Genomic DNA, 26,441 nt, shown 5'->3' with positions numbered 1-26,441 from the left:
TAAATAGTTTAGTTGAGTAATATTAATCCGGGTTTAGAAGCATTTGGGGGGAAATTTATTTATTATTTTAAATATTGAAGATAAGCAACTTTATTTCAGATGCAAACTTTAAAAAACCAATTGCAATTAGCTGTGATCGATTAACTGCGCAACAATCATACCAATAAGCGCATATATCACTCTCGTTGCCTGTTAGACAAAAAGAGGGAGGAAAAAAACACATTAAATCGAGTGAAAGGCAACTGTCGAGCCACCGGGAATTGGAATGTTATGAGTAAAGTGGACACACCCTTCCGAACACAGAAGACGCCAACAGATCGTTCGGAAGGCGACGGAATGCCGGCCACTACGGCATAAGTACCAATGTCGCGGAACGATGATCGTATCCTCCAAGGTAGAAAGAGAGAAATTCGAGTTTGAAAAATAAAACCTATACCCGAAGATCCTGCAATCATCTCCTCTAATGCATCGTCAGCGCAGGTACGCAGAGCACCAAAGCTAGAATTGATGCTGAAAAGATGTATTGTCACGATGGGATTGAATGCTTCCCCGTCGACACCGAAGCAGCCACACCGGACGAAAATGTTCTACTTTGTTCGACAACAATTTTCGGGTTGTTGTTTTCCATGGGTTTTTGTATTTTTCCTGCTTTTTTCGTTGTTGTCTATTGCACACAAAGCTCACAACTTAATCGAAAGCGAGTGGACATGGTACGGATTCGAACGATACGCGTGGAAACATTTCCTTCAATGGGTCTGAGGTGTGAGGGATGCAATCACGAGGCTGATGAGGTGATGAAGGTGGAAACTCATAAAACATGCGTAGCCGGGAAGGTGGCGCACATTCCTTTTACCCCCCCGGTACACGTGCGCTCTCACACACGCACACCATAAAACACATCATCGGAACTCATATAAAGACATTGATGAAAATGATGGCATTTCGGTGTGATTGCTTTTCGCTTTTTGTTGTGTTCCGTTACTCCATTGCAACGGGGGTGAGAAGTGTCATGATTTCTATTGTTGGTTACCTCACACAACACAACACGACCCGCCGATCGACACCCGGTCTGAAGGTATGATTTTTATTATCACAGCTCTGCAGCAATGATTTCCATCCATTTGGAGTTGAATGAACAAAACAGGGAGAGAGAAAAAAGTGGAAAACCACCTTAACAAAAAAAACCGGCAGGCATCCTCTTCTATTCTTCCCCGTTTTCCCCTAATTGACCTACCCCCTTGACGCCGAAATAAAAAAAAAACTAACCCCCAAAGCTCAAACCACTGCACTGCAAAGCGTGTGCAATCAGTAACGGTTGGTTGGGCACATGGAATTGGCCATCACTTTGTGGAGATGTTGGTAAGTTTTTGGCGGCGAGGGAAAGAAAGGGAGAAAAGGGAAAGGGTGGCAGACAAATAAGCGTAGCCTGTACTTACACCACCAGCAGATTAAGTGAATACTGTACCAACCAGTGAAAAAACAAATGGGTGACCGTTGGGAAAAGCGCGACGCTGATGTCGTCCATGCTTGTTGCCTAATCGATTTATATTTCACCCCATTTCTGTACCCCCCCCCCCCCCCCCCCCTCTTTTGGGGGTTGTATGAAAAAAACGGGAGGCAAGAGAGGTGAAGAACCAAAGGTTCTGTCTAGCGAAGCACGTGTGCATGTGTCGAAACTGGACTTTATATTGGACCAATCCATTTCGACCAGTACGGGACACGAACCCGGGAATGTCGGGAGTCCTCTCCCAAGAGGTAGAAACCTACCACAGGAAGGACACTTCGGGTGTGGTAAAGACAATCCAAAACACCGCTGTCGGGAAGGGAATGCACATGGTATGATGGCGTAGATACCTGGAAGGGGTCACTCGATTTTACTTTCACTTCATCAGTGCACGGAATGCGTCCAAAAGGAAAACAGACGTAGAGAAAGGAAGTGAAATAATAAACACAAAAGCAAAAACAAAACGCAACACACACACCAGAAATTGATCAGTTTCGATCGAAAGTCCCAAATCAATCTCCACAATCGCGTTTACTTCGTGTACCACCCAGGCACAACGAATGGGGACGTAGGACGGAAGCGGACGGTACGGTGACCCAATTCCATGGAGTGTTGCGGCATCGGTCTGTTGGAAGGGATGGTGGGCGGCAACATCGTCTACCAGAGCATAAATCGAACAACACATGTTCACACTTCCAACTGCCGCCGGTGTCCGACATACGATCTGGATCGTATCTTGGCATACGCGGATATGAACTCCACCACTGGTACTCTCCGGTCGCACTGTGGTAACACTTCTTCAAACAGTGCGCCACATTGCACATGTTTCAATTACTTTACCAGCGATTACCATTGCGCTCTGTTCTCTGTTGCCCTGTTCTGCCGTCCCGCATTCTAATCTCAAAACTCCCCGCCACTAGCTCGGTCTCCCTCGTGCCACACTCTATAGAAGCATCGTACCATTTCATCTCCAGTGTGTTTGCTTGAGACATTCATCGAAAGTGGTATTATTAGGCGTTTTTGGGGTGTCTGGTGCACAAGTTGTGATGGTTGCGGTTTACAGCAACGACACCCAAAACATCCAGAGTTCTAGTCCGCGCTATTAATAGTTATGTTTTATGCAGCTCTGTGTACTCAATGTACTCAACCATTTTTTTTCTCTTTTTTCTTTCGCCCACGGGAATAACTTCCCGTTGTCAGACACGACTGCATTCGACTGCATTAGTCATTCTCCGGCTTCGGGGTGCAGGAAATGCACCACACACAACACTATCTTGGGAATTCTTGAAGATCTTTCAAGATGAAAAACTGGTAGCATTTTGCCACTCCCACAACCCGGACATCCAGAGCTCGTCTAGAAATCGCTAGAGCCACTAAACTTCAAAGCAAAACTTCAAAGCGATAGATGCGTTCCAAACATCTGTTTAAGCAATTGGCAGACCATTGGGCGTTGCGTACTTACCGCATCGAGATCGGTGTCCCAAATGTCCTTCAGGTCCCCGTCGTCGAAATCCATCGTGTTTAAGTACTCCAGCTTGACGGCCGTTATTGGTGACTGTTGCCAGTGACGATATCACTACCGCTCCACACAACCCACACGCGTGGGAGTCTCCGCCGCTACTCCGCTGTTCGGTTCTAACCGGTTGTCACTTCTCACACCCTGCACACTCCCCCTTTTGTTTCGTAGTAGGATGTTGGGAATTTGCTTGTTTTTTTTCTCCTCTTCTTTAAAACGTGCGATCTCACAGGATAGAAACTCTACCTCTAAGGTGGTAACTCACACGCACTAGAACAACTTGTGATACATCAGCAGCAGCACCAATTCATCAACTCACTGTCACTGACCGGTACGCGTACTTTGGTACACATTCCAGCACCGGACCAGGGCCTTAACTGAAGCACTTACACACACGCACCCAATTGCACACGCACACACTGCCACAAACACACACACCAACGTAAATTCGCAGTTGCACCAAAACTATTTCTCCAGGCAGCTCCCCAAAAACAGACACTTTCTTTCGGCCAAATTCCGCTAGAGAGTAGTTCCGGGCTATTGGGAGGGTTTTTTTTCTGTTGCTGTTGTTTTCTATCCCCCTGTTTTGTGCGATATTTAAATCCTTCCCAAAAACGGGATGCCACTTTCCGGTTTGGGATCGTTCTGATCTAATGATTCTCCAAACTTTTGGACGAGTTTGGATTCGCGCGCGCGCGATCAACTCCGTACCGGCGTTCGTTCGGTGTGGATCTAAAGACGTTCAGGTTTTCTTGTGGTGCTAATTAGCTCTAATTATGTTGCGCTTTTTTCGTTCCACACTCACAATACACACACACACACACTCAAACACACATACAGCGAAAGCAAGTTCTCTGCCAGCAGGTTCTGGACGGCCGATTCCTCTATGGCCGAGTCCGTTCCTTAGGTGATAGTGAAAACTGGTCCTCTATTCTTCGGAACTCTCGATATATTCCTGCCCTGTACGCACGCTATTTGGACTCAACTTCATCAAAATTCCTGCGCTCGTATCGATCACGGTTTCGGGACGCACCAGACCACGGATGCCGGCTGCGTTAATTTCTTCGGCGAGGAAATTTTTCGTGCCCGTTGCGCACGCTCTCTACAGCACGGCGGCAACCACTTGTTGATTGCCGGGGTTGGTGATTCCGGAGGCACGAACCCGAGTGTCTAGAAAAGTTTTGGTTTGGTTCGTTGCCTTGTACCGCCGACTATAACCTCACTCCAAGGATGGCGGTTAAACCCTCGAGAACGGAAAGAAGACGAAACACAAAACGAAAAAAAAACACAACAACAACCTCTCGCCCTGCGTACACGATTATATGCTGCCAGTTATCAGCATAAGTGCGACTTCACATACGGGTGTGCGTTCGACCGGGCTACTTGTCCGGGGTTCGCTTGTGCTACCAGAAGGGAAGTTGATTATCTCGCCACCCAATGCTTTCTAAACTTCAAACTTCAGCTTGTAGCGCCACCACCTTGTCACTGCGGGCCAGAGTATGAGTAGGCCGAAATGGTCGCTTCCATATGTGCGTTACCCGACAGTTTTCCACCACATAAATGACACACGGAGTTGTCGCTGTCCGGAGTGGAAATTCTCACTTCACAGAGTTCGCCTACCACTCACTACGGAGGCACGCGGTAATTGAGCCCTTTTGTTATTACCACTCACTGGACCAAACTTTCGCGTTTTAGTTTTGCATACACATATACACACACACACGCGGAGGAAAATATTTTTTTCTTCTCTCCGGTGATTGTTGCTATAACCGTACCGAGCTCGTATGTACCACTTATGACGAGGAAAACTTCCGTTAGCTTGCGCTTTTTTCCGCAAGCAAGCGTGCTTTCGGTTATGTGCTGTTTTGGTTCAAACGTTCAATCGCTTTTCAAAGTTGTTCTACAAGCATGGCAGCTCGCGATGAACAGGTCCTTGGCGTCTTGGCGGGAATTCTATGTTTCGGTGACAAATTTTTTTTGATATCAATACGCCTTTATCACTGCAACGGGTATGCCGTTTTGCAATTAACACACACAGTTTTTCACCGCGCGAATATTTTTCGTCGCTTTGCTTTAAACTTTTTCTCTCGCTCGCTCTCTCTCCCTTTAAACCCTTACAATTGTGGGCAATTAGCTAGCTTTTCTTTGTAGTAGAACGGAACAAACCAAAAAAAGGTGTACCAACGCGGTGTTACAACGGTGTTACGGAAAAATGTGCGCGCGGTATGCGTCCGCTCGGTAACGATGCCTTCGTTGAAGTAAATGTTCATTTTCCTCATTATTTAATCCACACGCATTCGGCAGGCTTGGTGTCAGTGATGGGCAACTCTGCCGGCATCGTACAATTTTATACAAACGCTGATACAAACGCTTCTATTACGAATTGTACGAATAGTATGATGTGTTCGTTCAAATGTATGTGTTGATTTTAGAACTAGAAATGTTAAAGAATATAATTAATAATAAATGTCCTAATTATGTCTATAATATGTTAATATATTTAAAATTTGCTGCAACAAATATGCAGTGAACAAATTAAAGACCTCTAAATAGTCATTATTGTAAAACAATTTTTTTAAATTTTCAAGTAAATTATTGTTTGAGCTAATGGCAACATATGGTTAATCAATTTCATATAATAACTGTCCATTCATCTCATGCATTGAGTACCACTGACTTCATGAACACAATGCGACCATCTCGCTCTTTCCAGTGTATCACATTGCCTTCCATGTATGCTCTACTCTTCTAAACAAATCTTGCATACGAAATTTATGAAAGATTTTTAACATGATTTTGCTCAATTTTTTGCAATAAACAAAAGCAGAGTTTTATAAAAACTATCTATCAATCATTATAGTAATCATTTAAGCATCAAAATTTAATCGCTATTCATTTATAATTTTACCATTGCGATGACCGTTGAATGAGGCTTGAATGAACACTTCACGCGGTTGGAACTGGGTTGACGTATCATGCTAAGCTTTTAGTTAGCTTTCGTAATTATTAGAGCTTTCATGAGTTTTGAATTATGGTCCATTTTGCTTGATTTATGCTACGTAAAGAAATAACATTTTAAACAGTAGATATATTAATTTAACTTTAGCTATTCTTTACTATATTGTATTTGCAATATCGTTTTAAAATTAATGATACATAAACCTTAAAAGCGTAAAACTGTTCATATTTGCACTTGATTTGCTGAATGATTATTTTCTTCGTTCATTCATTTAATTGCCCTACAGAGCTAGCAAGTATAAAAGTATGACAACGTTTTATTATTTCAAGTATAAAGCATTTAACATCTTAAATAAACTCACCTGAACGTTTCGAGGAATGTGAAAAGGGAAAAACCACCCAGCCGACCGATAGCTAGCTTCGGGGGACATGCTATATCAGCACCTTCGAAATGTGCACCCACTGTTACACTGCTCAGTTTGGTAGGTTTTGTTTTCCCTCCGCAATCAAATACGGCACGATCATCAAGATACGATAGGCACAAATATTCACCTGAACGATGTGTGTAACCCTGATAAGCACATCCGTTCGCTTCCTTTTTTCTTTCGCACAATCGCCAATCGCGTGCTTCACATCATGTACCGACACTGCCAGTGGCCAGTGTGCACCGTTCAGCGATGTTTTCATGGATGATAGATAGTTTTTTTTGATTTAGTATAGATATATTTTTTTCTTCTCAATTATCTCTTCCGATTACGATCGACATCAGGTCACACACGCTGGCATCTACTTGCCGAATGTCACTCGATGTGTACAGTATACAGTAATAAATAAAATATCCTCTTGTTAACACAACACGCAAGTTAGAGCTACGAAAGCAACGAAAAGCAACTACACGAATGCACGTAATATTATCCTTTTTATCTCCCGGGCTAGTTGGATCGGTATGATGGCTCTAAAAGCTTAAATGGTCGTGACGGAAGCAGTTGGTGAAGAAAGAAAAAATGCATAAAATACACAATTCCTGCACAAAACTATCAACTGTAAATAGGCATGTCACGTTGGCAAGGCGGGAAAATCTTTCGATTAGCTCCTACAAATTTATCCTGTTTATAAGTCGATTATCCTGGTTGCAATTTTTAATATGTATGCGCTTGATTAAGCAGCTAACAAGTAACAGGGATATAATTAATGCGCACATCAACAATTTCATTTTCCTTCAGCGCTGCTCCGCTACCTCATATCTCTGTTCACAACCTGTTTTAAGACCTTTATCTCTCCCTCCGGGCTTTTGAGTATACTGTGACAAACTAGCAAATTTTCGATTTGTTTTTAAATAAGAGCAATTACAATAAACAAATGCACAGCAACAGTAGTAATACGACAGAAACAAACAAAAAAATTGTATATCAAATTGGACACGCACAGATGACGACCGATCTTAGACACGCGTAAGGTAACCCAGCTGGTACCACTGGATAGTTTCGCGACGTAAATCTATTTCGGCAAGCGGTAGCTCAACGCCACCAAGGAATGCATTCTCTTGCAGCGAATCATGCGACCAGATCGTCACCTGTAGCACCTTCTTCTGGATAAACTCGAGCGGGAGCCTGTATTCCAACTGGAAGCGGAGAAGAAAAACATATTTATTGGAAATCGCGAATGTTTTTGACAAAACTCAGCTACAAATTTCACTTACCGTTTCCATAAAGCTAGGATTGCAGTTCTTCCGCACCACTTTGGTTTTGCGCTTGGTCGCTTTCGAGCTGTCCGGCTTAAGGTATACCTTAACGTACGTGTTCGGCGGCTGACCGCCGGGCGTATTTGGCAGCGAGAGCACATGGTGAATCATCACGATCAGTGTGTCCCGGTGGTATTGCATTGAAATCTTTATCTTGCCACCAACCTGCGGCGGTTGACCGTCTTCCATCGCTGCCGGTATACCTAAGGGAAACAAAACAAACAAAAAAAAAACAGGACGTTTGTCGTGAAAATTGTTGCTACCGGTTAACAGACGATGCCATCCATACCTTTAACTTTAGCCGAATTGATGTCAGCTTCCTGTTGGTCGCGCAACAGCGGATGGAAGAAGGTGTAAACTAGATCGGAATGTGCTATTTCATCTGCCGAGTTAAACAACGAGATGAGAAACTGGCGAATCTCTGGAAGACGACGTTCGGCAACGACTTTGACGTTCGAGCGACCGACATGAATGCCGGACGGCAGACTGAAACGAGAACGCAGATAAAGAAGTAAGAACATTGCGATACAATGTCATTGCAATCAAAACTAAGAAAAAAGCTACTACACACAAAACATTCTAAACACGTTTCGTGTGGATGTCATCATTTGCTGGCACTTATTATCAAAGCGCCGCCAAAGCAACCACGCGAAGGGCATAAGGCAATAGCAAAAAAAAACAATCCGCTCAATTAAGATAGCACGACTTGCTACAACATTTAACTAGCTTTAATATAATTCCTAGCCATGTAAGTGTTAGGAAACTCTTTTCTTCCGTCTTTCACAATCGTGTAAAATTAAGATCTGCTAATGTCTACTTAAGACCTTCCTATACTGATATAACTAATCGAGAATACATCATAATAGGACTTTGTCAAGCTTCTATTGAAGTATATCTTCATGTTTGGTGCGTTCTAAACAATGCGCATAATCTTTAGTTCCACCCTCGCCCCAAAAATAGGGATCCGGGGTATAAATTCTTCCAATCTAAACAAACTTATCCAATGTATTGACCTTAAACGACTCACACTAACTTGCCTTCATACCCCAATTCTCTATTTTACACCTTTTCAACAACCATTTATATCGACCATCATTGCTAGTCGTCGTCGTCGGTTATTTCATTGAAACAATTCCATGATAAGATATCGGCGGCATGCGATCGACCGTCAAATCAACGCACCTTTCTCAACGCACGGAAATGTGATGTAGGGAGGAGAGTTTCATTCCATTCCACGATACCATTATCTATGGGAAGAAGCACCAGGCAAAGAAAAGTCAGTCGGCGGCTGGGCAAATTGACCGACGAACTTGTACTGATAATCAGTCGCAAAGTGTCATCCCGCTTGGAAGGTACTACGGATATTGGTGAAAACTTGAGCAGCTAAACGCGTCGTGCAATTTCGTTCAAGATACCTTACTATGGGATTAAAGTTGAAATGGTTTCGACGAAGGATCACCTTCGACGGGATACCATCGGCACCGGAAAGAGATATTCGTCGAAAGGAGGTACACAGATACAGACGAAAAGATCATAGAAATACGCGGCGCTAGTTAAAATTCAAGTGACTGAGTTTCCTATTTTCTTAAACACATAGGCAACAGCAGGAACTGTAATTGGCGTGTATAGACAGAGCACACACTTTGAGGATTACATTGAGCCAGTGCGTTCGTCTTATTGGGAACCTCCACCACAGGCAATCGCTCGTGCCAGTAAGTATTTGTCAAGGATGTCCAAATTGCCAACGTCTACAAATTGCATCCTCTTACCCATCAGCAATTCGTTCGAACGGCAACCTAACAACCACGTCTACAAACAGTCCGTCCAACTCGTACTCGTCTTCCTCCTCAACGTTGCGCGCAAGGGTGACAGCGCAACGTGCCGCACGAACTTCTCAGGTGCCGGTACCCGTACCCACCGGAATCTCTTCCGTTAGCAGACCTCCTTCAATGGGCAATGTCGTCATTGAGTCTGATAGCCGTGATAAGATAGTACGTCCTCCAGTCGAACGATTGCAGCTTAATGCCGACTACGACACACCACCGGAGCCGAACTATGCTGCACCGAAACCACCCGCTAGAAAGGGAGTTTCCAAGGCAAAATCTATGGTGAACCTAACAAATGGGAGCGACTCCACGCAAGAGGATGCCAGCAGTGCCAAACATTTTGGGGAAGAGAGCCACGAACTGCGATCACCACAATCGGTTGAGGTTTTAAGTGATCCGTATGTACGAGCTATTTCACCCTCACCTCCTCCATCGCCTATTCATGTAGTACCGATTGCACCTATTCCGAGAACGACCTCAAGTAACTCGTTGCCTATACGCGAGACTGTTCCGAGTCCTGTGAAACGTGAAGTTAGCACCGAACCTGATTACATCGTCCCACTCGCTCCCGAGGAATCGTTAGATGAGCCGATCTATGACTCTTTCAATGCTATCTTCGAACGTGTGACAATACGCAAACCTGTCAGTCCAGGTTCAGAGCGTTCCAACATGTCGGCACGACCTGAAACTTCATCACCTCTACCTGAACGGATGACATTGAAGTCGACAGAAGATGATACGATATTCGAGCGAGTGAAGATTTCTAACTCCCCTACTCGTGATTCAATGCGGTCTATTAGTACACGTACGCCTTCGCCGTCACCGTCGCCTTCAACTTCATCTTCACCGTCACCGTCACCTCCACCGCAGCAGAAACCAATACTAAAAGTAACTGCCGTACCAGATCCACCACCGCAGTCTCCTCCACAGCCGAAATCAATTCTTAAAAAACGTGCTCCACCACCTCCACAAATCCCGATGGAAGCCACTTCCAGTATGGTTGAAATTACCAACGAAATACTCCCAACCATTCCAACACCGCCACCACGATTGACACGAATTACCGCTACAAATGATACACCGGTCACACCATCCCCTATCACACCAACAGAGCAAAAGAAAATTGAAATTCCTACGGTGGACCCTCAAGCTCCGATTGCAATGTCGAATGGAAAAGAACCCGATTCCGATTCTGACGATGATTTTAACTGGGACTTTGTGCAAAAGCATCGATCCAGTATTAATCAAACGGTAGCCGCACAAACGCAAATTGATCCGGATGTACTACGAAATGCTCCTGTCTCGCTGCGAACGGGTATGACACAGGCAGTAGCATCTCCACGAAACCTTCCCGAACCGATCGCCCAACCAAGGACACTTCGGGGTATGCGAAATCAAAGGGTACACGCACAGCTGGAACACGTTAATGGGAATACACCTGCAGTACAAATTCCACCTCCAAGAGCACGCGCCAGTGACTCAAACGCATCGGAAACATCGGCGTAGAAAAAAAATGTTTGGGGTGACGAGTGTATCTAAACAGAATGACGAATAAATGTTTTGAAGCTTATCTACTGTCGAATGATTCTGCTGTAAAGAAATCATTCAAGGTACATTGAGTTGAACCAAGGCTTAAAAAAAATTGGTAAAGTGACTGACAGCACTTGTTGATAGAATGTGGGTGGCATCGAAATACTGATTCATGGCGTATGAGTCACCGAAGTTGACATATCGAAACTAAAATCTCTTTATCAAATTATCAGCAAATGCTATGATATCATGTCAAAGGCATGCTTTTCCAGATTGCTGGTACTGTGTCAAGCCCAAAAAATAAAACCAATAGAATGCTTGAAGTTAATCCCATGCACTTACCTATGCAATTTGGCGAGCGGAAAATGCATGCAAAGCTTCTGGTGGAATTCGCAAAATTCCTTGTACGAACGAAATAGATAGGCTGCATCCGGCTGATGTTGTCGTTCTACTCGTAGAATGTAGGTGTAATACTTTTCCTGATCGTACCGTTTCTGAAACCCGTGTACGTAAACCGTCTTTAACCGTCCGTCCTGGGCCATTCTGAAATGCAACAAACAAACACAAGTTTAAACAAGTGAACAAAGACAACAGAAAGGTTAAGAACGTACGTATAAACCCGTGGTATGAAGCTCAACAACTCTCCATCACCCGTTTCGGCCGAAAACTTCATCTGTGCGATATTGTGCAGGAAGAAGTTGAACTGTGTGAACCACGACTTGAGCGATATGTGTATCATCTTCGCAAACGTAGCGGCTGCTTCCGGATTCGATTGGCCCGGTAGTAAAGCGTTGCGCACGTAATTGACAGCCTCGACCGTTACGCCCGGTATGCCGGACGTAGTCATCAAGGCGAACATATGCAGCAGCAGATCACTGTGGCGCCGAACAATGTTGAACGCGGTACAGCATAGATCGACGAACTGGTGAAACTTTGCCGATGGTCGATCACCACCGTTTATCACATACGCCATATCGGACGTTAACACGAATGGCGTTCGATCACTGAAAGGGTATTATTTATGTGAGATTTAGTACTTGTAATCATTCTAGTAAAGCTTTTTGATATGTTCCATAAGTTCGAAAAGAGATTCCACGTCTAAGTCTACTAATTTCACTGCAACTGCAATGAATTACGTACCGTTTAAAGTTACCAAACATCTGCGCATCACCGAGAAACTTGCCGAAATCGATGTGAAACAGATGGCCGGACGTTTTTAGCATAATGTTATCGTTATGCCTATCACAAATGCCGAGAATGTAGGTGGCCACCGAGTAACCGGCACACGAGCGCGTAAAGTTCTCGACCGCACGCTGATATTCGAGCTGGCTTGGGTTTTGCTTCGCAAGCCACTCCGCAATCGATTTGTCCTTGAACGACCCGGTAACACCCCATTCCACCTGTATCTTACGGAGCGTTTCCGAATCGGACACCAGCTCAATCATGCCGCGCTTGTACGCCGTCGGTACACAGTTGAACGTGACCATCTTCAGATCGAGCCCTTCCCTTAGCCACATCTTGTCCATGATGCGCACCATCTGGATGGTGAGCGCATCCTGTTGCAGATCGTCACCCGCCTTAAAGATGGCCGGTACGATCACCTTATCCGGTCCAGCGAAATTTATCTTCAGCGGCAGCGTGTTAGAGTTGAAGTAGTTGCAGCTACGCACAACGACACCGGTCACTTCCGCACCCGGTTCGAGTGGCAGTACGGTCGGACTGTCGATCAGCATTTGGTTGACGGACTCGAGACCTTGCTTTAACACCTGCAGCCGGTGTGAATCCTTCGCCAGTTTAACACTCTGCGCAACCTCACCCAATCTCTTACACATCATGTTCTGCGAGAGGAACCGGCCCGTTAGCTTTTCGCCACAGATCGCCAAGAGTGCACGCAGCATTAGCTGATTGCGCCTGTGGTAGCGCGCTTGGTTCATGAGCACTTCATCGCAAGCCGTCTCCTGGGCATCGATCATGTTTTGGGGCGCTTCGCCGGGCAGGCTGTGCAGCAGCAACCAGTACAGATGATGGGCGATCCGTGGTGATTCGAGCGATTTCCGCAACAGCAACATTGCCAGCGGAGAACCTTCGTACGTGTCGTGCTTGAGCGCCTGCAGCAACTGTGGCAAGTAGTCAACGAATTCGTCATTCGCCATCGCCGAGATCCATTCCACTGCCTGCCGACGAACTTCCAGGTCGGGATAGCGCGGTAATAGCAACTCGAGTGCCTGCACGGGACTTAACACCGTCCAGGATTTAATGAGCGCGTGCAAATCCGCCAAACAGGCATAGTCCCAGCTGTGCGCGGCGTGCAATATCTTCGGCAGAGCATGCGGGAATCGATGCAGATAGTGACGCTTCTCCCAGAGCACTTCGCGCTTTTCTAGCTTATCCGGCGAGTAACCCTGCTCGGCCGTATCGATCAGCTCTTGCTGTAGGTTACGATCGAGACTTCCAAAATCCAGCTGTACCACCGGCGGCAAGTTTCGTATCGGTTCCGGAAATACCACCGCACCACCGTAGCTCGGTATCTCGATGCCAAGTATTGGATAACTGCCTCCAATCGGGTACGTCCCTTTAGACGGTGCCGGTCCAAAGAATTTATCCGTCGTTGGGGGCCACATCGGCAGGAGGTAAGAACCCTGTACCATTTTGCGCTCGAAGTCGAAAAACTGCAGCGAACCCCATCCCAGCTCAATCTTCGTCATGCGCCCTTCCGGACCACCGGAATCGTTCACTCCAGCAGTTGCTCCTGCTCCGTTAGAAGATCCTGCATCATTTCCACCCTCCACCGGTTCCCGGGTACACCCGTACAGTACCAACACCAGGCGTGCCTCCCGTGGCAACGTACACACCGGATTGCGGAACATGATCCACGAGTTGAACGTTAAGCGCGGATAAATGCCGGACAGTTCGTTCGAACACTGTACCACGTACGGTTCACTGATGTACCGTGCACCGTGATAGATTTGCACGCCAAGATTGTACTCATCGTGGCGCCAGTGTATCGGTGGCCGATGTAGACACGACACGTTCACCATTACCGCCTGCGAAATGTTGCAGATCGAGATCGGGTTCGCATTGTACTCGGGCACATTTACGCTAAAGTTCACCCGAAATGCTTGCGCATAAATCTCGAGCAAGCTCTGTATAGCGTGGCGTACCTCGTTACACCGATAACGGATCTGTTCCGCGACCGTACGTGGACGTAGCTTCACCTCCGCGTAATCACCACTTTCCGACACGATCGCCAAACTACCGTTGCTGTACGTTTGATCCTCTACCACGCTGTCCCTGTAGCTAAACACGGTCTGTCCATGATCACAGCAAGTCTTCAAATCTTCGATCGATTTCGCTATCTCGAGCGTATCGAGCGGTCCGAGCAGATTGCAAATAGCCTTAACGGCCTGTATCACACCGGAACACGTCAGTATGGTACGCCCGGACGGACCATCGTCTGCCGATGACTGCAGCTTGTCTATTTCCGCCTCGAGCGTTTCCAGCAGTATCATTAAATCATCGTACCCGATCGCATTCGTCGTTTCCTTCGGCAGCAGATGCTCCAACCGCATCTCGGCTTCCCGCATATCGTCCTGGGCCGTGCGGGCAATCACTTTCATCGTGCGTCCGGTTTTCGGTATAAAACCAAGCTGTACGTCGTGTTCGAGCTTTATGCTATCGTGCACACACTGCAGCTGATTCAGGCGCGTGCGTACGCACAGAATTTCCTGTATGCCGATCGCTTTCAGCGCATAATCGCTTACCGTGTTGCGGATCTGGCCCTCGAGCGCACAGTACACTTGGGCAATCACATGTTCCACCGTCGTCGTAACTGAAGCGATAAAGCAATTCGTCACAAAATGCATTACGAAAAAAAGCGCTACAAATCGGCGATACTCACTATCACAGGTAAATGGTATCGGTGGTCCGTAGCCATCAATTTGTCCTTTAGTATGATCACCACCAGCGAAGCAATCGAGAGCAGGATGCACCAACAACTTGATGCTTGTACCCTCCACGTAACGACTTTGAAACTCAGCCGCAACAATATGTCCAACGTTTGTCGTCTGATCATCGTTTCGATATTGTGCTGGAAAATAGAATAACAATCATTAAATTAGTAACGGGATCATTTAAACTGTATAATACAATGCAACATACCTCGCAGCTGTTTCACCATATTATAGAAAGCAATCAATTCCTTATCGTAACTCTTTGCGATCACCACATTCTCGTACAGCTTGTACGGCGTAGTTCGTCGCTCGACGCCACTAGCGGGCGCTAGCTTCCGTTGCATGATCTCGTAGTTGGACTGCTCGTCCGGTTGACCAGCCGGGACGCCACGCAGCATCGTGTGACAATAGCCACCGGTTGAGTTGCGCGGTGGAAGCGGTGGCGGTTCACCATCTGCACCGGTCACTCCTGGTGAAGCGGCGAACGCTTCTACAGGGCTCGTTACCCAACCGTACGAACAACTGCCCGACAGGGAACCGCTCGGTGTACCGGGCGGCAGTACACCAACCGCACCGTACAGTGAACCCGGTGGCGATAGCGGGGTGGCCGTTTTATCCGAAAGCGAACGATTAACGACGGCTTCATAGACCGGATCGGAGTACTGCGTACCGCCAGTGTAGATGTAATCGAACGGATCATAATCTTCATAGTAGGTAGAGGCCGTGTCATCTGTTGAGAGAATCGGAAATAGGAAAATTGTTAAAACCGAAGAACGTGCATTAGAGTTCGTTTGGGGCAAAAAAAAGGATACAACAGTATAAACAGAGCTTGTTTTTTTTTTAAACAAAATAAAATAATCCCTAAACGAGATTCAAAATTCAAACCTTCTGACTTTCTACTAGGCTTGGAAGCACTGAACGATCTTCGCACACGCAATATTTTCATCATTTTGCACCGAGTTCGTTTGCAACATTTTCATTCGAACAGTAAAACATACGCGGCCAGCATTACTACTGAGAGGGAAGAGCACACTAGCTTTATTACGATTCGGGTTTTGGTTTTGTTCTACGTTCTCCTTACACACACGTGCGCACACAAAACATTACGTTCGACGGTTATGTTTAAGTTTGATTCGCCTATAAAACTACACCTGAATACTTCTACTTATCAACTCAAGTACTATCAACAACTTGCCTATCAATGACACTGGACTGATGCGTTTTCGATTGCGTTTACTTCGATTGCGCTTTCTTTTTGTCTTTCTATCTTCTAAAAACCTAACTAGAGGTTGATGTTAAAGCACACGAACGAAACATTACCACTTCTTCCTACTGCTTCACTTCGAATGAATTTTGTATTAAAGGCACACATTTCCAAAGGACACAAAGATGCCCCTTTTTTGTATTGGATGGATATTATGGAAGTTTTTACGTATGAAAAAAAGAAAATTTGTTTCCCGATTTCTAGCACCACCGGGGATACACGCTCAACAAACGAGCGACAAAAGCGTAAACCGAAGCCGAAGCCGCTTTAACCGATAAGATTAAACTACGATAAAGACATTGCGCGCTTAGAATGCAAACACAAGGGTATGTTCTACTCTACTGTCTTTTTTATATTATATAAATGTAAATGCCCAATAATGCAGCTTTAACTACAACACAAAGAAGCTGTGTCTTTTAGCAAGACAAAGAAAAAGAAATCATTAAACATAAAATACGTATAGCTTCGAATAGGAAACGAATCGAATTTTAAACCCTCCTAAACACAAAACACAAAGCCTTATCCACTTATACCAACTGAGTGCGGGCGTTTGCGTAATTAAATCTTTCTCCACTTGAGGAAATGATAGAGGAAGCAGCAACAACAACAACAAAAAAGGGAGGGAAAAACAGCTATCAGCGGTTCAGAAGCCGGCACTAATAAGCCGCACGTCCGCCATACGTTTGTTTCGTTCCCGCCTTTTAAGCTTTGCAGCTGCACTAAACAACGATAATTGCTATGTACGCGGAGGTGTAAGCGTGCACTTTGTCAACTAGAAAGAGTCTCAACCTACACCGTGAACGTGTTGTCATTTTGTGTCACAGGAACGCATCTAATTGTGATTTTTCTATTGTTTAAAGCTATCTCAGTGCTGGTGAATACTTCAGCTGCGTGTGTGTGTTTGTGTAGGCGCGCGCGCTTTTTGTTTAATAATTAACAAAATTAACGTTTTGCTTTGCTTTAACGTTACTCGAATCAAGTCTAAAGCGGATTTGATAAAGTTCGAAACAAAATAGCCAACAATTAAATTTAACATGTAACAAACGTAACATTCTCATTGAAGCACACGATTTCTTGTGTTTTTTTTACCTACTGAAGCAAATATGTGCTGTGAAAAACAAAAATTGAGCAATGGCAGTGCTGTGTTAATACTTATAGTTCCCTAATATTGTCCTTTCACTCGTCGTCTCCATCTCTACCTCTCTCTCTCTTCCCTCTCGATAAGTGGTTTTAGTGTAATGTTCACCCTATACGGCTTGAGAGCATAAATCGTGTTGTGCGTAACGATCGCAATTTAGTGTGCGATTTTACCTTTATCATCGTCTGCACTGCTGCCGCTAGATGATCGATTGCCACACAGCAGCGGATCGAACGCTTCCAGCACCGATACGCGTGGATTGTCCTCGAAGCCAAGATCGATCAGATCCGTGCCCTTGGCACCCAAACGTTGTGCCGGCCCGGACGGGTCACTTTTCGGTCGCAGCACAACGCCACCCGTTGCCGTCGTTGTTCCGTCCCTTGCCGGTGATGATTGGCGTTTGAGTGCGTTCGTAATGACGCTGTGCGGTTGCGAGTACGATCGTCCCGTTGTGCCTAACTTAGGCACGTGTACCAGTGCCGATTCCGGGTTGGAAACCGATGGTGTAACTGCTGATGTACCATTCAGGCCGGTGTTTTGCAGTGAGGGATACAGTGGCGTACCGGGTGTTACGCCGTAAACCGGTGCCGGTGTTGCAGCTGGTGCCGGTTGAGGTAGTGATGCTGAATGGGTGGTACCATAATTAACTACCGGCGGTACCGTTCCGTACGCTGGCATGCCAGGGTACAGGGTAGGAACGGGTGCAACCGTACCGGGATAAACCGGTGGTGCAACCATTGCTGGGGGTCCTCCAGCCGTAGCAACCGCGTACAGAGGTGGACTATTGTACAGTCGGTGTAGTTCTTCCGGTGTGAGAGGTTTCGGTTTCGTCGCTTGACTATTGTACGGCACCAGCTGCATCGAGGTGGCATTGTACGGTCCCTGCAGATGTGTGACCGGTTGCTGCAATTGCTGTTGCATTCCGACGGGTTGATATGCGGCGTGCTGGAACCCATAGCTTGCAGCCGACATGCTAAGGCTGCGTTGCGTTTTAAAACCCTGCTCCGCGTACTGGCCACTCGGTGCCGGTGGTTGTGTTTGAAGTCTAAAATACGACAAATCAAATTAAAATAATTTTATCAATTAATTCATGTGGCCAAAGTCCTCAGACATACCTATGCATCTGTTCAACCAATTCCTTCAGATTGTTTCTCGCTTCCTCCTTCGGATCCGGCGGCTTCGGTACGGCATTGAACGATATTAAATCCGCCTCGTCCCTTCCATTGCTGCCCAGTTTCGTTTGCGGTGCCGTTTGTATGTCCGGATTGCGACAGTCACTGTGGCGTCGTACCGGACCGGATGAACCGGCCGGTGGTTCCAAGCTGTTGCCGGTTGTCGCTGGACCTTTGCCAGTACCGCATGCGACACGCCTTTGCAGATACGCCCGATACTCTTCGAGCGTTTGGGACACTGCTTTCGGATCCCTGGCCAGCTCCGGTGTCATTTGCCGCTGTTTGGCCCGTATCTTCTCCAGCTCGTGCGTTTCTAGGCTAAGTGCCTTGGCACGTTCGATGTCCGCCAGGTACTTCTTTTCAAATTCCAGGTCATGTGGATTCGTTGCCATGATGATGAACTTTTTGTAGATGTGTGTATGTATGTGTGTGTATCAGTGTGTTGTTGTGATGGATACTTTGCTTGTGTACGCTCGTGGTGTGGTGTGAGCTCTATCGATAAGAAAGATAGCAATAATAATGATAAAACATATTAGAAATCATTGAAACTTACAAATCATTACGATAAATTACGTAGCTGCACAGTATTTCGCAACGAATTGGCTAAGAACAAAAAAATAAACAATAAAATTGTTAAATGACTTTACCACAGCCAAAAGCGCAAGCACAACACTGATTAGCTATTGCCAAGCGTTTATCTTGCTTGCTTGTGTTTTTTTTTTCTTTTTTTCTTATGCTACTTTTGCTTATCGCCGTTGAAGTGAAGTACGCCAAGAAGCCATTCAACGGCAGCGGCAACAAGTGTGCGATTCTTCCGTCGGCACGTAATGTATCACCGGAAGGAAATTCCTTTACTTTTCTTTTTTCTCACTCACTGATGTAAACAAAACGAACCGTGCAAAAGTCATTCATGCTTCTTGAACGAAAATAGTTAAACATCGATGCCATTGAATACGTGGGAATGATTGTGGGACGACGGGAAGGGAGTATGTCCTTCTATCCCGTCGTTTTACTGCAAAATATAGTTGCTTCTCGCTCTGATTCACACCCTTCAAGTGTTCTTCTTTACTCCTCTACTGCTTCTTAGATTGCCGATAATCATAACAATCTCAGCAAGCATCATGATGATGAGACGTAGAGAATAAACAGTTTCGTTCCGATTCAACGACAATTCAAGTAAGCAATGGGGAGGGGGTACAAGTGGCACAAAAAGGAAGAAGAAATGGACGCCTTCAAGGCGTATTTCCTATCTTTTCCCCTCCCAGCATACGCTGCAAATTAAAATGCACAAATTACAAACAGACCACTGACGCGGCCTTTGACCGGAAGAGGTCAGGCCAGCTCGTTCCACAGGGTGTTAGCAAGAAGGTCTTCTCCTATCTCCCCCTTACTTCACGCTTCTCTTAACCGATGCAGGATTGTCGTATGTTTCTTCCGTGCTTCTAAGGTAGGCGCTGGCCGAAAAATAATACGACAAACCACTGGCCGCCGGTAACAATCCCCCGAGGAAAACAATCAAATGACTCAAAACAGTTAGAAGAAGTAGAAATTATTTCAACATATAAAATGTAACATTTTCCAAAAATATGTCTCACGGTTACCATGCCTTTATTTCCCAGAACCCCCACATGGATCTTGCTGATGAAAGTGTTCCTTCCGTTTGGCACATGCACCTGCAGCCGGATGTACAATTGAGGCAGTGTGTGGTAAGAGATGTACCTATACAATGTTTTTTTTTCGCTCTCTCTTCTTATTGCAATTCACACCGAAAAATCGACGTGGAATTATAGTCGCCGACCAAAACCAAAACTACGCCTCGCCCATTTAGGTGACGGTTTCCCAGTTGGCGAACACAGTACGCTTCATCTACCTTGCACTGCACTGCGATTCCGCTATTCGCTAAAGCTTCCCAAATTCGTATTTGATGGCAAAATGCAGCATTTTTGAACGGTTTTTTAACACTCCACCTATTTTATTTACACAAAAACACGAATTTCACGACTGCACTGTGTGGCGTGTGATATGGTCACTGTACGTGACAAGACGGGATGATAATTTATGCCCCCAAGTAGCAATTTGTGGGAAAGCTGTCAAATCGGTTTTTCATTTCTGTTTTCATTTTCATTTCAAACATGTTTTTGTGTGGGACCTAGTTTTTAACAATATTTAAAGAAACCTAAGCCTGTTTACAGTAATAGCCTATAAAACGCTGTATAGGAAAGGCATTGTTCAAGATGAAAGTGATCAGAGGAAGAAATGATAAAAATACCCGAAACATGTTCGGTAAAGAATTTATAAATATCGCAACGTAAGGAGGCATAACGTGAGTCAAGAAATATTCATGTTGAAACATTTATAGAGGAATTGCTGAATTTAACGCCAAAAAGAACGATCGATGTAAATAGTTAATTGGGAAATTCGGAATTCACGCGAGCTTCCGCTAGTGTCCACAATGATAGCAAGGCGCTAGTAGCAGTGACAGCACAAACTGTCAACGCTGTCATCGATGTATACATATTTTTCTCAAAGGGACGCGCTGGTTGGTTGTTGACGAAATTTCTCTACTGTTTTTTCCGATAAATACAACTTCTAGTAAGTAATTAACTGTATACTACCTTTTTTGCTGGTTTAGAGACAACGTCTGCTTCATATTACAGTAGCATGGATTTCCAAAACCGTGCCGGTGGCAAAACCGGCGGCGGAGGCATGGCTTCCTGGTCCGAGAGCAACCGTGATCGGCGTGAACGATTGCGGCAGCTAGCGCTGGAAACGATCGATCTGAACAAGGATCCCTACTTCATGAAAAACCATCTCGGATCATACGAATGTAAGCTTTGTCTCACGCTGCACAACAACGAGGGCAGCTATCTGTCCCATACGCAAGGCAAAAAGCATCAGGCCAATCTGGCACGTCGTGCCGCGAAAGAAGCGAAGGAAGCACCGTGGGTGATACAACCGGAAAAACCACGCATCGAGCCGAAAAAGTTCGTCAAGATCGGTCGTCCCGGTTATCGGGTGACGAAGCAGCGCGATCCAGAGAATGGTCAACAGTCGTTGCTCTTCCAAATCGACTATCCGGAAATAACGGACGGTATTGTACCGCGGCATCGGTTTATGTCCGCTTATGAACAAAAAATCGAACCACCAGACCGTAAGTGGCAGTATCTGCTGTTTGCTGCCGAACCGTACGAAACAATCGCGTTCAAGGTGCCGTCCCGTGAGGTGGAGAAAACGGAAGGAAAATTCTGGACCCACTGGAACAAAAACACGAAACAGTTTTTCCTGCAGTTTTCCTTCAAGCTGGAACCGAAGATAATTCCACCACCGCCACCGAACGTGCACCGTATGCCACATCCCGGTCGTCCGATGTTTAATCCGGTTCCGCCACCGCCAATGGGTGTCGTGCCTGTTCCGGCACCGCCACATATGTAAATCGAGTGCAGTTTGATTTTCGTCAGCATATGGATATTGTACTAATGTATAATCATAATCATAATTTACAGTAATAAAATGGTCGTATGTTACAGTGATGACTGAATAACCTAAGTTCAGAATTTTTAATGGACACGTGAAATAGAACTCAGTAAGTCGGATGTAAGGTAAACTGTTGTTCACACACAGCGATGTGACTTCCTCCGTTGGATGCTTGGAGTCGATGATTTTTTTAACATTTTTATTAGTCGGCAAAATCAAATGACGATCACTGTTTCCTCTTTTAAGAGATGCTCTCCTGTAATAAAAAAGAGGAAACACCAAGAGAGCATCCATCAAAAAAGGTAACATTAGTAGCTAGATTCGCATTAGTAGTAGATTCGGAACAAGACCGGAACAAACCGAAAGCGAAAACCAAAAACGACTTTTCAACACCAAGAGAGCATCCAATGGAGGAGGTAACATTTGTCATCTAGCTGGTACTCGATCGAGTGGCTATAGCCTTATGAAATTTTCAAATTTTTAGATTTTTTTTTATTTTTTATTAATTTTTTATGCTTTTTTTAATTTAAAGCATTATTTGAGTAAAAAGAAACTTATTTCAACAGATTCCCCACTAAAATTTCCCTTCTAATTTTCCTGCTAAGATCCAACGAGGGCGTCACCTGTCTCATACGCAAGGCCAAAGGTATCAGGTCAATCTACCACATCGTGCCGCTAAAGAAACGAAGGAAGGAACGTGAGTTACACAACCGGAAAAACCACGCTTCGAGCCGAAAAAGTTCGTCAAGATCGGTCGTGCCGGTTATCGGGTGACGAAGCAGCGCGATCCAGAGAATGGTCAACAGTCGTTGCTCTTCCAAATCGGCTATCCGGAAATTACGGACGGTATTGTACCGCGGCATCGGTTTATGTTCGTTTACCTCCAGTCAAACACGGTAATTTAATTTTTAATGGATTTTTAAATTTATTTTTCTTTATCTATTTATTTATTTATTAATTTATTTTTATCTATGGATTATATAGATAATTATTAACAACAAATAATTTAAACTTTCAGCGAACACGAGCTTCCGCCAATTTCCACAATGGTACGTAGGGCGCTAGGAGCAGCGAAAGCTCGAATTGTCAGTGCTGTCATCAATGTCAAGACACTTTTCTCGAAGGGACGCGCTGGATGGTAGTTGGCGAAGTATTTCTACTGGTTTTACGATAAATACAACGTCTGGTAAGTTATTAACTGTAAACCACCTTATGTCAGTCTGAAAACAACGTCTCCTTCATATTGCAGCATCATGGAATTCCAAAACCATGCCGGTGGCAAAACCGGCGGCGGAGGCATGGCTTCCTGGTCCGAGAGCAACCGTGATCGGCGTGAACGATTGCACCATCCATAGCTGGATACGATCGATCTGAACAAGGGTCCCTACTAAGATCCAACGAGAGCGTCACCTGTCCCATACGCGGGGTGAAAAGCATCAGGCCAATCTGGCAAGTCGTGCCGCGAAAGAAACGAAGGAAGCACCGTCGTTGTTATAACTGGGAAAGAAACGCATAGAGTCGAAAAAGTGTATTAAGATCGGTACCGCGGCATCGGTTTATTTCCGTTTTACGAACAAAAGATCGTAACTGGACAGTGCTACTAAAAGAAAAACACAAAACAATTTTTCCTACAATTTTCCTTAAAGCCAGAACCGAAGAAAATTCCACCACCGCTACCGAATGTGCACCGTAAACCGATATTTAACTTACGTCACTTACGTCAGGATGTGGATGTTAAACTAATGTAAAATCATAATTTACAGTAATAAAATGGTCCTATGGTTGTTAAAGTGATGACTGAATTAATAAAATTCTAGATTTTTAATAATTTTTTGATATATACCGGTCGACAAAATCGATGAGTAAGTCTAGCGAAAGGACAGCCAGTTTTTGGACAGACGTGTAAGTGGACGTATCGTGTCATAAATAAAATTAAAAAAAAGAAAAAAAGAAAAATTTTAAAATTTGGATCTGTGAAGTCTTGCTGAAAATGGTCAGGACAGAGAAAGAAATGGGTGAAAGTCACGAGAGTAACATCTAGCTTGAAAATTTCACAAGGCTAAAGCCTTGACTTTTTTTTGAGTAATTTTGCAAAATTTTATAGGATGATTTATTTTAATGCGAATTTGTTGCAATAAGTTTCTTTTCACTCAAATAATGCTTTAAATTAAAAAAAGAATAAAAAATCAGAAAAAAATTTAAAAAAAATTTTCCACTCGAAAATTTTATAAGGGGTACCCCTTGCCATTTTTTTGAGAAATTTTGCAAAAAAAATTAAATTGATTTATTTTAATGCCAATTATTTGAAAAAAGTTTCTTTTCACTCAAATAATGCTTTAAATTAAAAAAAGAGTAAAAAATCAGAAAAAATTAAGAAAATATAAAAATTTGAAAATTTCATAAGGCTCATTTTTGCGCCAAGTTTTGGCTATAACTCGGTCAGTATCCAACGGATCGCCAATCTTTAACCTGTGGTCGATAGATGGCACTAATGGCTACATTTCCTTCTTGGACGGCCATGCCCTCAGATGTCTGTGCCAGAAGTTATTCGAGGAACCATGTTCCTTATCCTGTTTGAGAAAATGTAAAATTTTCTTCATTTTTGAGTAATTTAGCAAAATTTATAAATATGCTATATTTTAATGCGAATTTTGTTGCAATAAGTTTCTTTTCACTTAAATAATGCTTTAAATTAAAAAAAGAATAAAAAATCAGAAAAAAATTTAAAAAAAATTTTCCACTCGAAAATTTCATAAGGGGTACCCCTTGCCATTTTTTTGAGAAATTTTGCAAAAAAAATTAAATTGATTTATTTTAATGCCAATTGGTTGCAATGAGTTTCTTTTCACTCAAATAATGCTTTAAATTAAAAAAAGAGTAAAAAATCAGAAAAAAATAAGAAAATATAAAAATTTGAAAATTTCATAAGGCTCATTTTTGCGCCAAGTTTTGGCTATAACTCGGTCAGTATCCAACGGATCGCCAATCTTTAACCTGTGGTCGATAGATGGCACCAATGGCTACATTTCCTTCTTGGACGGCCATGCCCTCAGATGTCTGTGCCAGAAGTTATTCGAGGAACCAAGTTCCTTACCCTGTTTGAGAAAATGTAAAATTTTCCTCATTTTTGCACCAACTTTTGCCCATAACTCGGTCGGTATCCAACGGATCGCCAATCTTTAACCTGTGGTCGATAGATGGCACCAATGGCTACATTTTCTTCTTGGACGGCCATGCCCTCAGATGTCTGTGCCAGAAGTTATTCGAGGAACCAAGTTCCTTACCCTGTTTGAGAAAATGTAAAATTTTCCTCATTTTTGCACCAACTTTTGCCCATAACTCGGTCGGTATCCAACGGATCGCCAATCTTTAACCTGTGGTCGATAGATGGCACCAATGGCTACATTTTCTTCTTGGACGGCCATGCCCTCAGATGTCTGTGCCAGAAGTTATTCGAGGAACCATGTTCCTTATCCTGTTTGAGAAAATGTAAAATTTTCTTCATTTTTGAGTAATTTAGCAAAATTTATAAATATGCTATATTTTAATGCGAATTTTGTTGCAATAAGTTTCTTTTCACTTAAATAATGCTTTAAATTAAAAAAAGAATAAAAAATCAGAAAAAAATTTAAAAAAAATTTTTCACTCGAAAATTTCATAAGTGGTACCCCTTGCCATTTTTTTGAGAAATTTTGCAAAAAAAATTAAATTGATTTATTTTAATGCCAATTGGTTGCAATGAGTTTCTTTTCACTCAAATAATGCTTTAAATTAAAAAAAGAGTAAAAAATCAGAAAAAATTAAGAAAATATAAAAATTTGAAAATTTCATAAGGCTCATTTTTGCGCCAAGTTTTGGCTATAACTCGGTCAGTATCCAACAGATCGCCAATCTTTAACCTGTGGTCGATAGATGGCACCAATGGCTACATTTCCTTTTTGGACGGCCATGCCCTCAGATGTCTGTGCCAGAAGTTATTCGAGGAACCAAGTTCCTTACCCTGTTTGAGAAAATGTAAAATTTTCCTCATTTTTGCACCAACTTTTGCCCATAACTCGGTCGGTATCCAACGGATCGCCAATCTTTAACCTGTGGTCGATAGATGGCACCAATGGCTACATTTTCTTCTTGGACGGCCATGCCCTCAGATGTCTGTGCCAGAAGTTATTCGAGGAACCAAGTTCCTTACCCTGTTTGAGAAAATGTAAAATTTTCCTCATTTTTGCACCAACTTTTGCCCATAACTCGGTCGGTATCCAACGGATCGCCAATTTTTAACCTGTGGTCGATAGATGGCACCAATGGCTACATTTCCTTCTTGGACGGCCATGCCCTCAGATGTCTGTGCCAGAAGTTATTCGAGGAACC

At 44.1% G+C, this 26,441-nt stretch overlaps 4 protein-coding genes across 7 annotated transcripts in view; 2 read left to right on the top strand and 2 right to left on the bottom strand.

The window, feature by feature from the left end:
* Nucleotides 1–4,794, bottom strand: part of LOC125767332 (cyclic AMP response element-binding protein A) — a 103,492-nt gene extending 98,698 nt beyond the window's left edge. For all 3 annotated transcript variants that reach the window (XR_007418760.1, XM_049433810.1, XM_049433809.1), the window contains exon 1: nt 2,967–4,794. Coding sequence is in view for 2 of the 3 variants with exons in the window: in XM_049433810.1 (XP_049289767.1) it covers nt 2,967–3,020 (54 nt within the window). In the remaining variant the exon portion in view is untranslated. The remainder of the gene's footprint in view (nt 1–2,966) is intronic.
* Nucleotides 4,795–6,878: 2,084 nt separating this feature from the next.
* On the bottom strand, nt 6,879–20,581 carry LOC125767311 (phosphatidylinositol 4-phosphate 3-kinase C2 domain-containing subunit beta). 2 transcript variants are annotated; one of them, XM_049433761.1, is made up of 11 exons: nt 20,470–20,581; nt 18,543–19,091; nt 17,601–18,472; nt 15,234–15,755; nt 14,974–15,162; nt 12,216–14,904; nt 11,687–12,079; nt 11,418–11,618; nt 8,009–8,205; nt 7,678–7,922; nt 6,879–7,599 (listed from the first exon to the last, which is right to left on the bottom strand). In XM_049433761.1, the coding sequence occupies exons 2-11, from the start codon at nt 18,989–18,991 to the stop codon at nt 7,420–7,422; spliced, it is 5,937 nt and encodes a 1,978-aa protein (XP_049289718.1). In that variant the 5' UTR covers nt 18,992–19,091; nt 20,470–20,581; the 3' UTR covers nt 6,879–7,419. The 2 variants fall into 2 exon arrangements, with proteins under 2 accessions (XP_049289718.1, XP_049289719.1); XM_049433762.1 differs by lacking the exons at nt 17,601–18,472; nt 18,543–19,091; nt 20,470–20,581 and adding an exon at nt 15,911–17,573.
* Nucleotides 8,996–11,115, top strand: LOC125767331 (mucin-2-like). The gene is made up of 3 exons (XM_049433808.1): nt 8,996–9,227; nt 9,317–9,431; nt 9,496–11,115. Exons 1-3 carry the CDS (start codon nt 9,141–9,143, stop codon nt 11,049–11,051), a joined length of 1,758 nt encoding a protein of 585 aa, XP_049289765.1. The 5' UTR covers nt 8,996–9,140; the 3' UTR covers nt 11,052–11,115.
* Nucleotides 20,582–21,070: 489 nt separating the features above from the next.
* On the top strand, nt 21,071–22,140 carry LOC125767361 (splicing factor 3A subunit 2). The gene is made up of 2 exons (XM_049433855.1): nt 21,071–21,191; nt 21,257–22,140. Exon 2 carries the CDS (start codon nt 21,261–21,263, stop codon nt 22,029–22,031), a length of 771 nt encoding a protein of 256 aa, XP_049289812.1. The 5' UTR covers nt 21,071–21,191; nt 21,257–21,260; the 3' UTR covers nt 22,032–22,140.
* The last annotated feature ends 4,301 nt before the right edge of the window (nt 22,141–26,441 follow it).

Source organism: Anopheles funestus, chromosome 3RL (assembly GCF_943734845.2).
Source record: "Anopheles funestus chromosome 3RL, idAnoFuneDA-416_04, whole genome shotgun sequence".
Classification (NCBI taxonomy): Eukaryota; Metazoa; Arthropoda; class Insecta; order Diptera; family Culicidae; genus Anopheles; species Anopheles funestus.
The sequence above is the reverse complement of the archived record's forward strand: the minus strand, read 5'-3'. Positions and strand labels throughout refer to the sequence as shown.

Excerpts from the sequence above, each read along its gene's own strand:
- LOC125767331 (XM_049433808.1), top strand. The coding sequence starts at position 9,141 with ATGGGATTAAAGTTGAAATGGTTTCGACGAAGGATCACCTTCGACGGG. Across the intron at positions 9,228-9,316 it reads GAGATATTCGTCGAAAGGAG|GCAACAGCAGGAACTGTAAT; the intron begins GTACACAGATAC and ends TTAAACACATAG. Across the intron at positions 9,432-9,495 it reads ACAGGCAATCGCTCGTGCCA|CAATTCGTTCGAACGGCAAC; the intron begins GTAAGTATTTGT and ends CTTACCCATCAG.
- LOC125767311 (XM_049433761.1), bottom strand. The coding sequence starts at position 18,991 with ATGGCAACGAATCCACATGACCTGGAATTTGAAAAGAAGTACCTGGCG. Across the intron at positions 15,756-17,600 it reads CAGTGCAGACGATGATAAAG|ATGACACGGCCTCTACCTAC; the intron begins GTAAAATCGCAC and ends TTCTCTCAACAG. Across the intron at positions 12,080-12,215 it reads ATGTTTGGTAACTTTAAACG|TGATCGAACGCCATTCGTGT; the intron begins GTACGTAATTCA and ends ATACCCTTTCAG.
- LOC125767361 (XM_049433855.1), top strand. The coding sequence starts at position 21,261 with ATGGATTTCCAAAACCGTGCCGGTGGCAAAACCGGCGGCGGAGGCATG.